We start from the raw sequence: 15,152 nt of genomic DNA, 5'->3' as shown, positions 1-15,152 counted from the left end.
TGGCTCAGTCGGTTAAGCACCCGACTCTTGGTTTCAGCTCAGGTCGTGGTCTCGTGGGTTATGAGATCAAGCCCCATGTCAGGCTCTGAGCTGACAGCACGGAACCTACTTGGGATTCTCTCTCTCCCTCTCTGTCTCTGTTCCTGCGCTGCTCATACTCTCTCTCTCTCTCTCTCTCAAAATAAATAAATAAACATTAAATAAAGGAGAGAAAATATTGTCAAAGCTTAGCTCCTTGTGGGTAGGAGAACAGATGATAGATTTTTCCTATTTTATAGTATCTGCTAAATATTCACTGTGGGAATGTGGTTGCAATTTATTTAAAAGTTTGTAATTATTAAGTCCTTCAGATGTACTTATAAGTACTGAAAATAAAATGTTTACTTGCTACAAAGATAAACAGATTTTAATATTTTGCCTTAATTCATCTCTTTGCCCAAAATAAACTATTATACATACAGCTAAAGCACATGGCCTCACCTTCCTACTCTTCTCAAGTTGTAAGAAGAGCCTATTCTACTTTTATTATATGCATATGTATCTGTAAACAACAGACAAAATTGTTTAAAACTTTGCTCACGGGGGTCACCTAGTAGCTCAGTCGGTTGAGTGGCTGAGTCTTGATTTCAGCTCAGGTCGTGATACCAGGGTCGTGGGATCGAGCCCCGCATAGGGCTCCGCTGAATGTGGATCCTGCTTAAGATTCTTTCTCTCTCTGCCTGCCCTTCTCCCTGTCTCAGGCTCTCTTTCTCAAATTGAATATATATATATATCTGTGTGTGTATATATATATATATACACATATATACATATATATATATATACACATATATACACATATATATATATATACATATATATATACACACATAAATGTTCATCAAACTGTAGGTAATGTTTTGCAGCTCCTTTTGCTCACAAGTATATATTTAGAAATTTTCTGTATACTGCATTAAATATAAATATACTACATTAAATTCACTATAACTGTTTAATGATTTAACCACAGTGTATCTGTTTATTCATGATAATAAGCCACAGTCTATCCATTTTTCTCCTGAGATAGGTAGGCTCTTTGCACTTTTTTGCCTTTGCAGACAGTACTGCAGTGAGCATCCTTACCTTACCTTTATCTCCTTTATGCATGAGTTTGAGAGTCTCTGGGTGGATACCTGGAAAATGGATCGCGTTCAGTCATTGGGAGGGCAGCTGTTACTAGGCATTGTGAGGTCGCTCTCAAAATGGCTCTGTTCCTTTGTATACCCACCGTTTATGAGAGCTTTTCTGCCTCTATCCTCACCAGTACTTGGGATAATCTGATTTCTTTTGTGACTTGCCTGAGTATTATATGATACCAAAGTGTTATTACAATTTTTATTTCCTTGGTGACTTTTGAGGTTGAGTACCGTTTCATTTATTAGTGTTTGTCATTCAGATTTCTTCCTATCTGAGTTGCTTATTCCTACTATGGAATCTCTCCCAAGATTCCTTACTGATCTGGAAGAGTTTTTTTTTTTTTAATATTTTCTCTTTTTTCTTAATATGAAATTTATTGTCACATTGGTTTCCATACAACACCCAGTGCTCATCCCAACAGGTGCCCTCCTCAATGCCCGTCACCCACTTTCCCCTCCCTCCCACCCCCTCCATCATCCCTCAGTTTATTTTCAGTTTTTAAGAGTCTCTTATGGTTTGGCTCCCTCCCTCTCCAACTTTTTTTTTTTTCCTTCCCCTCCCCCATGGTCTTCTGTTAAGCTTCTCAGGATCCATATAAGAGTGAAAACATATGGTATCTGTCTTTCTCTGTCTGACTTATTTCACTTAGCATCACACTCTCCAGTTCCATCCACGTTGCTACAAAAGGCCATATTTCATTCTTTCTCATTGCCACGTAGTATTCCATTGTGTATATAAACCACAATTTCTTTATCCATTCATCAGTTGATGGACATTTAGGCTCTTTCCATAATTTGGCTATTGTTGAGAGTGCTGCTATAAACATTGGGGTACAAGTGCCCCTATGCATCAGCACTCCTGTATCCCTTGGGTAAATTCCTAGCAGTGCTCTTGCTGGGTCATAGGGTAGATCTATTTTTCATTTTCTGAGGAACCTCCACACTGCTTTCCAGAGCGGCTGCACCAATTTGCATTCCCACCAACAGTGCAAGAGGGTTCCCGTTTCTCCACATCCTCTCTAGCACCTGTCATCTCCTGATTTGTTCATTTTAGCCACTCTGACTGGCGTGAGGTGGTATCTGAGTGTGGTTTTGATTTGTATTTCCCTGACGAGGAGTGACGTTGAACATCTTTTCATGTGCCTGTTGGCCATCCGGATGTCTTCTTTAGAGAAGTGTCTATTCATGTTTTCTGCCCATCTCTTCACTGGATTATTTGTTTTTTGGGTGTGGAGTTTGGTGAGTTCCTTATAGATTTTGGATACTAGCCCTTTGTCTGATATGTCATTTGCAAATATCTTTTCCCATTCCATTGGTTGCCTTTTAGTTTTGTTGATTGTTTCTTTTGCAGTGCAGAAGCTTTTTATCTTCATGAGGTCCCAGTACTTCATTTTTTGCTTTTAATTCCCTTGCCTTTGGAGATGTGTCAAGTAAGAAATTGTTGCAGCTGAGGTCAGAGAGGTTTTTCCTGCTTTCTCCTCTAGGGTTTTGATGGTTTCCTGTCTCACATTCAGGTCCTTTATCCATTTTGAGTTTATTTTTGTGAATGGTGTAAGAAAGTGGTCTAGTTTCATTCTTCTGCATGTTGCTGTCCAGTTCTCCCAGCACCATTTGTTAAAGAGACTCATTTTTCCATTGGATATTCTTTCCTGCTTTGTCAAAGATTAGTTGGCCATATGTTTGTGGGTCTAGTTCTGGGGTTTCTATTCTATCCCATTGGTCTATGTGTCTGTTGCCAATACCATGCTGTCTTGATGATTACAGCTTTGTAGTAGAGGCTAAAATCTGGGATTGTGACGCCTCCCGCTTTGGTCTTCTTCAAAATTACTTTGGCTATTCGGGGCCTTTTGTGGTTCCATACGAATTTTAGGATTGCTTGTTCTAGCTTCAAGAAGAATGCTGGTGCAATTTTGATTGGGATCGCTTTGAATGTGTAGACAGCTTTGGGTAGGATTGACATTTTAACAATATTTATTCTTCTAATCCATGAGCACAGAATGTTTTTCCATTTCTTTATGTCTTCTTCAATTTCCTTCATAAGCTTTCTATACTTTTCAGCATACAGATCTTTTACATTTTTGGTTAGGTTTATTCCTAGGTATTTTATGATTCTTGGTGCAGTTGTGAATGGGATCAGTTTATTTGTCTTTCTGTTGCTTCATTATTAATGTATAAGAACTCAACTGATTTCTGTACATTACTTTTGTATCCTGCGACTTTGCTGAATTCATGTATCAATTCTCGCAGACTTTTGGTGGAGTCTGTCGGGTTGTCCATGTATAATATCATGTCATCTGCAAAAAGCAAAAGCTTGACTTCATCTTTGCCAATTTTGATGCCTTTGATTTCCTTTTGTTGTCTGGTTGCTGATGCTAGAACTTCCAACACTACGTTAAACAACAGCGGTGAGAGTGGACATCCCTGTCGTGTTCCTGATCTCAGGGGAAAAGCTCTCAGTTTTTCCCCATTGAGGATGATATTAGCTGTGGGCTTTTCATAAATGGCTTTTATGATGTTTAAGTATGTTCTTTCTATCCTGAGTTTCTCGAGGGTTTTTATTAAGAAAGAATGCTGAATTTTGTCAAATGGTTTTTCTGCATCGATTGACAAGATCATATGGTTCTTTTCTTTTATTAATGTGATGTATCACATTGATTGATTTGCGAATGTTGAACCAGCCCTGCAGCCCAGGAATGAATCCCACTTGATCTTGGTGAATAGTTCTTTTTATATGTTGTTGAATTCGATTTGCTAGTATCCTGTTGAGAATTTTTGCATCCATATTCATCAGGGATATTGGCCTATAGTTCTCTTTTTTTGCTCTCTGTCTGGTTATTTGATGGTTGTAGATAGCTTCTCTCAGGCTTTGGCTTTTCTTTTTTAGTGAACTCTGTTGTTTTCTTTTTCAATCATATGAGTTTTTAAAAGAACATTTCTAATGACAAATTGGTGAACCTGATTTGTGTTTTTTAATGTCTTTTTTAGAAGATGATAGATGTTTCCTCTCCTAAAAGTTTTTTAGATTTGCTTTAATCCATTAGTCTTTTAATCTACCTGGAAGTTATTTTTGTTCATATTGCAAGATAGGAATCTAAATCTGTCTCCTGATGTGTGGATAAACAGGTGTCCCAGCCTCATTCCTGCTCTCTCCCTGCTCATCTGTAACTCCACTTCTCTCCACAGGTGCACACGTGCTTACAGGCTCTCTGTTTTGTTCCATTGCTTTCATTCTGCTTTAGTTGCTATTTATAGTTTGATAGTATGTGTTGGGGTTTGCTAGATCTAAATCGTCCTTTATTATTCAAATTCAGAATTGTTATTCTTGGCCAGTATGAATTTTAGGATTAGCTTATGAAATTCCATAAAAAGTTTCATTGAGCTTTTAATGGAATTTCTTTGAATTTATTGGTGCATTTGGGAAGAGTTATTACTCATAAATTTTATTTATTGAGATTTGCTTTTATGTCTTTAAGTAAAATTTAAATTTTTCTCTGTACTGTTCTTGCACATCTTTTCTAAAAAGATTAATTTCTGAAAAAAAAATAAATAGATTAATTTCTGGATATCCCCATAGGATTTTTTTTTTTTTTTTGGTAGTTACACGTTAACTTTCTTAAAAAAATTATATGTGAAATTGCTTATTGCTGATGTCTAGGGAACTGCTGTTGACTTTGCTAAGTATCTTATATACAGAAATAGTGAATTCTCATGAGTCTTTTGGATTTTTTTGTGTGTGCAGTAATAAGTTGTTTTTTTCCTTTTCAGTCCTTATGTCCCCCCTCCCCCAATCCCCGCTTATTTTCTAGTCTGAGACTTCCAGTCAAATGTTGAATAATAGCAGTGATTGCAGGCAATAACGATTGCCATTTCTGACTTTAAAGGGAATGCTCTCCACCGTGAAATGTGATTTATTTTTTTTGTTTTTGGTTTTGGTAGATTGCTTTTAAGGAAATTAATTTTATTCCTGTATTACTAAGAAAGGTTTTCCTTTTAAATCAGTGGATGTTAAATTTCACCAAATTCTTTCCTGTGTAATTTGAGGTGATCACTTGCGTTATTATTTTTCTTTATTCTGTTGTGTAAAAGGAGCCTAGTGTGTGAATGCATTTAGAAAAGTCAAGGGAAGGACAGAGTACTAATCAATGTCAGGTGCTGGTCAAATGTCAGGGAAGGATTGAGCGATCTGTTGGATTTAGCAACAAGGGAATAGATTATGAATTGTTGAGAACAGTTGTGGCGAAATTGTCTGTGAGCACTTTACACTCCGAATGAAATAAAATGAAGTAGTGGAGAAAGTAACAGAGGAAATTCTTCATGAGAGGAAGAGAGATGTGCCAGTTGAAAAACAGTCTGCGGATGGAGACGAGTGTTTTGTCGCTGCTATTGTTTAGCATTTTGTTTTTTTAGGTGTATTGTGTCCGCATTTTTTAAATGCTATTGGGATGTAGAAGATGCAAATAAAGGCAACAGAAGGACTACACAAAAGAGTTAAGGTGCTTGAGCTTGGAGTAGAGAATGGGACAGATAAGTGGAAGGAGCAGAGTGTTTGAACTAGAAAGGTAGACACATGGTCCGAATCTCAGTTGTCCATCTGCCGTCTTGATATGCAATGCCAAAAATGGAGCAGCGCTGAATGACTAGGGCAAGACAGGGTTTAAGAGTGGGTGGCGGTGTAAACGTCTGGAGAAGAGGGGAAACCATGAGTGGTTAAGGTGTTGGGAGGTCTTCCCAATGAGATTGCTCAAGCGGAAGATAGATAGGTAAGGAAATGACTGGGAGGTGGGATGAATGGGGTTGTAGAGATGGCAGTTTCAAGAGGCTTAGTGTTAGCTTCAGAAAGAACATGTTTTTATAAAAGGGCGTAGGAGTGAGGGTTTCCAGAGAAGAGTGCTGGGGAATGAGAAGGCCACCAACCTGATGTTCTGGTGTTGCAGCACATGAGGTACACACAACGGGGAGCAGCCTCAGCTTGCGAAGGCTGTTCTGACTCCGGGGTGTTAGGTTTCAGTTAAGGCAAGGACATGGAGTGCCCATTCTATGAAGATATTAAGTGTGTAGGGGCAGTTTTCTACTTGCACGGGACTAGGCAGAGACTGGCAGCAGAAACAAGATGATCTAAGACTTCTGGTTAGTTCCACAGTCATCAGTGTTCAGGAAACAAGTTTTTGTCTGACCCCTGCCTAACTGGTTGGGAGACTATGTATACAGTGTTCAAATGACCCTTGAGTAAAAACTTCTTAAAGAGTGGGAGGCAAACCATAAGAGACTGTTAATTACAGTGAACAAACCGAGGCTTGCTGGAGGAGAGGTGGGCAGGGGATAGACTTAGATGGGTGATGTGTATTGAGGGCACTTGTGATGAGCATATGTAAGCGATGAATCACTGAATTCTACCCCTGGAACCAATATTGCTCTGTGTCTTAACTAACTAGAATTTAAATCAAAACTAGAAACATGAGAAAAAAAAAAAACCTTCTTGAAGTTCAAACAAGTTACACGATCTCGAGAGATACCCATTGAAAAATGCAGCCTGTTTTTTTTTCTAATAGTTTTCATCCTGTAATGGTGAAACTAACAAAGTTTTGCAACAAAGTACAGATTCCTTAATATGCTGTATTGATTTATTAACTTAAAGATTTACTATCTTGGGTAAATTTTCAAGACTTTGTGGTTAGGAATGCCAAATTTCATGTTAGAGCCTCATGTGTTTATGTTCTCTTCTGTTTATTTTCTAGACCTGCTTTCATTTTTATCACACTTTAATTTTTTATTTCTGAACTTTGCCAAGAAGCAGTAGAGATGATGGGGGAGGGTAATGACCAATGCAGGTCCTTACCCAGCGAGGGCCCGTTCCGGGGTGGTGGGTAGTAAGGGCCCTTCTCCCGTGTGTGTGTGTGTGTGTGTGTGTGCGTGCGTGCGCACGCGCGCGCGTTCGTCCACGGTGTGCCTGGAGGCAGCCCCGGTCTCATGTGCGTGTGTGTGTTTGTGCTTCGTTTCAGGGACCATGGCCAAACCCGCTGGGTCGTTAGCCAGAAGCAGCAGCCTGTGCCGCTCCCGCCGCAGCATCGTGCCAGCCTCGCCGCAGTGTCCACGCGCACAGCTTCCTCCGCACGCCCCTCACCAGGTCCACGCCCGGCACCCCCAGCACCCTCAGCACCCACAGCACTCCTTGCCTTCCCCGGATCCCGATATCCTCTCGGTGTCAAGTTGCCCTGTCCTTTATCGCAATGAGGAGGAGGAGGAGGCCATATACTTCTCTGCTGAAAAACAATGGTATTGCAGTGAATCAACTACAGTAGATGTTGGGCTGGGTGGTGGGGAGGTGGGCGTGGGTGGGTCGGAGTGATGCATTGGATTAGTTTTCTGTTGCTGCACAGTGAGTGACCACAGACTTAGCAGCTTCGGGCAGCATCCGTTTATTAGCCCCGGGTTCTGTTTGACAAAGTCCGAGCTTGCTGTGCCTGGGATTTCTGCTCAGGGACTCACAAGGCCAAATGCAAGGTGGTTGCCCAGCTTTGTTCTTCCTTGATGCTTGAGGGCCACTTCTGACTCCTTTGGTTGTGACAGAGTCGCCTCCCGTGGTTACAGCACGGAGGTCCCGGTTTCCACGCCTGCTCTCAGGCTGCTTCCATGCTGCTGCCAGTTCCTGGCGGGTGCACAGTGGCCCTTGCTGTGCGTGGCCTCCGTCTTCAGAGACTAGGCCTTCTGACAGGTCCCTTGGAATCTGTGATGCCCCCTGTCTCTGATCTCTGGACGCGATTTTAAAAGGCTCACTCATCACTTGGATAGTCCTTTCTCTGTCTGAAAATCAGCTGGTGTGGGGCCTTAATGACATCCGCAGAGCCCCTTCATGGCAGCACCTCTGTTCGCGTTTGATAGAATGATTGGCGGGACGTGTGTGTACCCCAGAGCTAGAAACTTGGGGACCGTCTCAGAATTCCGCCCACCACAGGCAGAGGTAGATATTCTGACATATAACTGCTTAGAGACCGACCACTGCACACAATTGACTCAAGTCTCAGAGCACAAACTTGTCTTGTGAGCAGTTTTATATGTAAAATACAAAGGCATGAACTTAAATATACTTGAACACAAACATTAAATATGACTGTTTAAAATACTTGTTGCCACTTAATGGTTTTTTCTGTCGTGTGCTAGTACTTGGCTAGTGAATAGGAATTATCAGGCGTCAAAGGTGGAAGAAAATGTTAAGAACTTAAAGGAGGGTGTTACGTTCACACGAATTTCTTGGCATAAAGTGGGCATAGCAGCTGTGTGTTCGGTCCAGCCAAAGGACCACCGTGCTCCACGAGCCCCACTGATCGGAGGCTCTCTCCTAAACTACGTCCATCTTCAGAGCAGTGTGGCAGTAAGTGACAGGAAAACTGACGCTGGCTTCTGATTTTGTAACACTTAGCAGCCATGTAGCCCCAAAGTCTTCTGTCCTCAGATGAGAAAGAAAACCAGAGGCAATGGCTGGCTGTTCTCGGTGACCTGTTGCGGCTCTTCTCTGTCATGTGATTCTTCAGTTGGCATCGTCATCACATGATAATTTTCACACATGATTGTTTTATCTCTAGTGAGAGTCAACTTTGTGAGTAGCCAAGATCATTATAGCATATTACTGAGCAGATAGTCCAAGGTTTGTATCCTCATTACAGCTGGAGAATTTGACGTGGCTTTGCGTGGATACCACTTTCTGATTAGTTTTTTGTATAATCTTCACAGTAAAACTGTGGCCACCTGCAAGATGGCTTTACTGACAGAACCAATTTGTGTGGCTTATGGAAATTAATAGGAAAGCTAGAGCTCTGTGTCCAGTAGAATTTTCACGTTTATGGAAATGTTTAATCTTCCTTTCAAATAGCAATGTCAGAAATGCACAGTAAATAAGAGAATTTGGATTCAGAAAACTTTTCCTCCTCTTTATTTAGTCTCTTACACGATGAACCACTAGAACCCTTACAAAACAGTAATAGTAACAACATTTACTGTTTACTGATCTTTTATGTTCTCTGCATTATGTACATGGATGCTCATTTACATCTTACCTTGAGTTTTGTTACATAGGCATTAAACTTGCACAAATTCACCTATTCCTCACTGTGAGAAAGAAATAGAAAAAAATAGCATAAATGGTACACATAATTAAGCTCAGCATTCCAAAGAATATATGTTCTAAAAAAAAAATGCTCACAGATTATACCATTCCTGCACTCCAAAGCTGACTGGTTATGCAGAAGAAGCAACACTTCATTATTTATTTTGGAGTTAGGATGTTAGAACTAGAAGTAATTTTAGAGATTAATCAAATTATCTTCCTTTGACAGTGCAATTGAGTCCCGGTTACATTAAGTGATTTGCCCAAGGTTGTGTGGCTGATTAATGGCGGGGCCAGGACAGGAATCTAGGTCTCCTAACTTAGATCAGTATTCTTTTCACATATTATTTAGATTTTAGAGACCAGTTTTTGAAATATTTTTAACCTAGCTTAGAATTTCATACACCAAGCAGCCAAACCACAAAGCAGAGTAGAAGTAAATTTATAAAATTCTAACTAAATCAGCTTCTGGTTCTGGAAGCTGAACAGCTTCAGGGAACAGTGATATATGCTGTATAATTAATGGGTATCCACTCCAAAAGGAAGCGAAGAGAAAATTCCCTACCAGTGATTGATTTCTGAGTCCTTTCTTTTTATCTGAGCTGCCTTGTGCCCTCTGTAAGCACTCCCCATTATCATATTGTAAAAGCACTTAAAAAGTCTGCGGCACGTGTAACTGTATTGTGTGAAAGCATCATTTAAGTCTTTATTTGCCCAGGGGATTTTGTACCTTCTGAGAGCTTGTAGTGTAATAGAAACAATCTTCACATACACGTGTAAAATACATAGAAATGACCAGTTACATTGAGCCATCTAAGATCAAGGTTTAAAACACGGTATTGACATGAAAAACATGTCAGAAGTAATATCACTATGTGAATAATGAGAGTAATCACAGGTCATCTGAGGTGAGAGATCATTCAGTTCATTTACTCTATAAATATGAACTTAGTTCCTTGCTGTATGCCGGGCACTTGCTAATAACTTGAGCTGCCAAGACAAGTGAGACAAGGTCCTGGCCTCGCTCTAGCTGGTGGATTATGATCATCTGTGTTCTTGCCTGTCTCTTGTGGCTTCAGCTCTCTTCCTTGTCCCACCTTATTCCTTTTGCCACTTACTTTTTACCGTGACTCTACTCTTTATTTCTTACCGTTTCTTTCAGAGAGTGAACAATATTTGTGTCATGTGTGGTACATATCAGAACAAGTAAGACATGATCTCTGTTATCTGAGGGCTTTTCTCCTTTCCTTTCATCTCTCTCTCGTCCATTTGTTCGTTCATTCAGTCATTCATTCAGTGTATCACATATTTATTAAATACCCACTGTGAGCTTACCACTACTCCAGTGCAGAGGATACAGAAGTTAGAAAGACTCCCTGTCCTCATTAACTTTTCTTTCTTCTGGAGAGACATATCAAAAGTTAATACAAAATAGCGTTTTAGGTAGTGGAATTTTCTGGGATGCGACACAAAGGTAAAAAGAAAGAGAATACTTCCTGGATAGAGTGGTTAGGGGAAGTCTCTCTGGAGAGAGAACAGTTGAGCAGTGACCTGAAAGACATTGAGAAATAAGCCATGTAGAGATGGAGGGAAGGAAAATCGGAGGCAGAGGAAACAGCAGGTGCAAGAGCCCTGGGGGAGTCACGAGATGGGCACGTTGGGAGGAACAAGGAGGCGGCCATGATGTAATGAGACGGGGAATGGTGGCCTTCCGCTGGAGGTGTCGCCGTGGTCCTGACCCTGCTGGGTTTTGTGGACTTTGACAAGCTCTTTGGATTTTAGCCTGAGTATGGGAGGAAGCGTTAGTGAGTTTTGAGCAAGTAAATGATGTGCTGTGAGTTTTTTAAAACCACTTCAGCATCTGTGTAGAGAAGTAGTTAGGAGGGAGGAACAAGAAGGGAAGCAGGGAGACCTGTTAGGACGCCATCACAGTCCTTCAGGTGAGTCCAGGGGGGGTGGGTAGTTGAGAAAGAGGGGCGGTGCCAGTGGGGGAGTGACAAGTGTTGGATTTGAGGTATATTTTGAAGTAATGGCTGATAGCACTTACTGTATGTTGGCCTTGGGGTTGTGAACTTTTGTCTTTTCATTTTCTCTCTTTACTGTGGAGAAGGGGCGGGGGCAAAAATCACAAAGGGATAAATCCATGAGAATTTATTGAATGTCTGCATTTTTAAAAATAGCATTGGGGGGCCTGGGTGGCTCAGGCAGTTAGGTGTTTGACTTTCGATTTCAGCTCAGGTCCTGATCTCACAGTCGGTGGGATCGAGCTCCGTGTCGAGCTCTATGCTGACAGTGCAGAGCCTGCTTAGGATTCTCTCTCTCCCTCTCTCCCTCTCTCCCTCTCTCCCTCTCTCCCTCTCTCCCTCTCTCTCTGCCCTTCCCCACTCGAGCCCTGTTTCTGTCTCAAAATAAATAAATAAACTTAAGAAAAAAAGTGTTATGTCATTGACTTTCACCTCCCATCCCCCCTCTCAATTGTACCTCAGCTTCCTTCCCCCATTTTTAAACTTGGGAGAACTTACATTTTAGCTTAGTATATTCCTTTCTTCCTACCTCAGGAAGATATATTTCATCAATTTAATGACAAAAAAATAAAGGGAGAGACAGTGACTAAAGTTCATCTTTTAAAATATATAATGCCAACTGTGTGATTTAGAAAGAAAAAATAGTATTGAAACAAAACACAAAAGTAGCTGAAATAAAATTACTAAATCTGTAAAATTTAAACATTTTTATTTGTCTGACAATTGAAGAAGGTGTAACTTGAGTTATGTTTCTTAGATTGGAAGATTCCATTTTTATAGTTCATGTAAATATTAAACATGGAGCTTTGATAAGTTGTATTATTTAAAGTAGTAAGTTTCCGATTTTGTCAAAATGCGTGCAGAATTTTAGCATTTCTCCCATTTACATGTTGATAGATTAAAAAATGGAAGTTGTTTTAGTTAGAATTAATTACAGTGTCGGCTGGTAGTCTTAAAAAATATTGATTTAAGATGTTACCTCTGTCTCCCTCTCATCCAGGGAAGTACCAGACACGGCTTCAGAATGTGACTCCTTAAATTCTTCCATTGGAAGGAAACAGTCTCCTCCCTCAAGCCTGGAGATATACCAGACATTGTCTCCTCGCAAGATATCGCGGGATGAGCTCTCTCTAGAGGATTCATCCAGAGGAGAGTCCCCGGTAACTGCAGATACCTCGCGGGGCTCTCCTGATTGTGTGGGTCTGACAGAAACGAAGAGTATGATCTTCAGTCCTGCCAGCAAAGTGTACAATGGCATCTTGGAGAAATCCTGTAGCATGAACCAGCTCTCTAGCGGCATCCCGGTGCCGAAACCTCGCCACACATCCTGTTCCTCCGCGGGCAACGACAGCAAAGCAGTTCAGGAAGCCCCTCACGTCGCCAGGATAAGCAGCATCCCACACGATCTTTGTCATCACGGAGAGAAAAGCAAAAAGCCATCAAAAATTAAAAGCCTTTTTAAGAAGAAGTCTAAGTGAACCGGCTGACTTGATGGAATGCGTTCAAGGGGCATCTTTAAACTGTTACCTCCCGTCCTCCACCCCCTCCCTTTGTTTTGTTTTAATTTTAGGAATGTAACTCCACTGGGGCTCTCCAGACTGGATGCCACAGTGGAGTGTCCTAAGGGCAACTGTCTACTGTCTGCTTATTTAAATGACTATATAATCAGTTCATCAAGCCAGTTATTACTGAGAAATCATTAAGAGATGAGACAGTTTACAGTCATTTCTGCCTATTTATTTCTGCTTTGTTCTTAGTGATGTATATACAACATTTTGTTGAAAGCCACTATGGACTTACAAGCTTTAATGGACTAGTAAGCCAGCATGGGCTTGCAAAAAGTTCTTGTTTACCACACCATCTTCTTATCTTTCCACAGAGCTATTTACATCCTGGACTAAATGACTTAAAGTAAAACTAATTGCACTACCGTTTTCCAGACTGGAAAAAAAAAAAAAAAAAATCTCTGCAAGTGAAACTGTATAGAGTTTATAAAATGACTATGGATAGGGGACTGTTTTCACTTTTAGATCAAAATGGGTTTTTAAGTAGAACCTAGGGTTTCTAATTGACTTGATTTCTGGAAATGAAAACCCACGCTTTTATTATGGGAAGCTTCTTTAAATGCATTTAATATTATAAAGTTTCAAGTCCTGCTGTAAAGATCATGTTGTTTTGTTTTTCCCAGGGCTTTCACTGTGATTTACTGCATTGCAGGCTGTATGATAAAATACAAATAATTTAGGGAGAGAAGGCTCTTGATTCCTTACACACGTGGAAGAGTTAAAACTTGATTGAAGGACTTAAACATTCACAAGCTTAAACTGAGGTTGGGGACGTGGGGATTCAAGCACTTGTTTACAGACTTTGAATAACATCAAAGAAGTTACGGTTTGTGAAGAATTTGTACTGTGGAAAAGATAATAAATTGGAGACGTTATTTTGTGGGACTGTGTTGATTTTTGTTGATAACACTCCACTGAAAACACTATACATTTTCTGGAGAGCTCAGCGGTCTTGTTGCTTAATTGCACTATAAGAAATAGTGATTTGGACGTTGTCAACAAGTTTCTTTCCATTTTATATTGTTTGTCATACTTTTATGCAGTTTGAAATGTTTAAATGTTCTAATATCAAGATTAACAAATATAAATTTATGGTGCATTTAGATTGTGTCGTATCAATTTGTAAAGCTTGGGGTTCAAGGAACAACTAGGTTATTGTAAGGGTAGCCTTTACTGTGGAGATGGTCACACAGAGCAGAAAAGCACGGTCACATCTGGGGACTTTTTGCCTAAATACTTTTTCTTTTAAAAATTCAGTCATAAATGATGCGGTTAATGCAGTGTGGATGGATGTTTGGATGAATAGTGGATACGTATTAGGATGGCTTTTTAGCATGGCTAAAATATGTAATGTCCAACCCAGTCCCGCTTAGATGAAAATGCTGATTGATAGGAAGTTTATTTGAGATACGCTCCAAAGAAATACTTTATCAAGAATATGAACACTCACCTGAAGTCTCCTGAAAGTTGTGGTTGTTTATTCTCTCTAGTACTGTTGTTAAAAACTATTGAGGTCTCGGATGATATTTATATATACAGATACTTATATATGTAAGAGACAGTGTTGCAAGGGCAAAAATGGATTGACTGAAGCAGACGTAGTGTTGTGGACCAATCAGAAGGTAAGATAACCTGACAGGTCAGGAGTTGAGCAGTGGCACTGAAGTTTATGGGGTGGGGAGACGCGTGCAGGAAGAAATGAAAAGCGTTCTGGAAAGTTTCTTCAGAGTGAGGGGAATACCTTTATCTTTCTCCTTCTTAACAACCAGGCAGTTCTAATCTTTGAAAATTGCAAAAAGGGTGAGACTTTGTGGTTTGACAGATGGAAGAAGTAAAAGCCGCTGGGACAGGTTATGGGGTGGGAGAGGATGGCTCTAGGGGCTCCTGCCTGGCCCTCAACCTATTGAAGGTTAGCAGGGAATTCTGGGTCAAAGCCACCGACGCTGGTGCGTGGGGGCTGGGGTGGGAGGGGCCGACTCTCAGGAACGCATGGTTTGTGCTAACTTCCATGTGCTTATTTAGAAACAAATTCAACCAAGGGATTTTCACTGCTGTGTGTTGCTTCTATTACTTGGCGTTAGTACAGTGCTCTGTATTTACAAACTCAACAGAGCATAATTGAGTTTTAGAAAGTCACAATAATTTCTGTATCATACCATTGATGTGTGTAGAGTCGGGCATTTGTATGCTTTTTAAACTACCAGTTTGTTACCTTATTAACCTTATAAAACTATGGTGTTTTTCTGATTTTAAAAGTAATCCCCTCCTTATTGTAAAAAAACGATTC

At 40.4% G+C, this 15,152-nt stretch overlaps 1 protein-coding gene across 3 annotated transcripts in view; it reads left to right on the top strand.

Moving 5' to 3' along the window:
• Window positions 1–13,740, top strand: part of STIM2 (stromal interaction molecule 2) — a 152,020-nt gene extending 138,280 nt beyond the window's left edge. For all 3 annotated transcript variants that reach the window (XM_058722899.1, XM_058722900.1, XM_058722901.1), the window contains 2 exons: window positions 7,175–7,448; window positions 12,301–13,740. In XM_058722899.1, the coding sequence (XP_058578882.1) occupies window positions 7,175–7,448; window positions 12,301–12,778 (752 nt within the window). In that variant the 3' untranslated portion in view covers window positions 12,779–13,740. The remainder of the gene's footprint in view (window positions 1–7,174; window positions 7,449–12,300) is intronic.
• The last annotated feature ends 1,412 nt before the right edge of the window (window positions 13,741–15,152 follow it).

The sequence above is a fragment of the Neofelis nebulosa genome, chromosome 3 (assembly GCF_028018385.1).
Source record: "Neofelis nebulosa isolate mNeoNeb1 chromosome 3, mNeoNeb1.pri, whole genome shotgun sequence".
NCBI lineage: Eukaryota > Metazoa > Chordata > Mammalia > Carnivora > Felidae > Neofelis > Neofelis nebulosa.
Note: the sequence above shows the minus strand (reverse complement) of the source record. Positions and strands in the feature narration are given on the sequence as shown.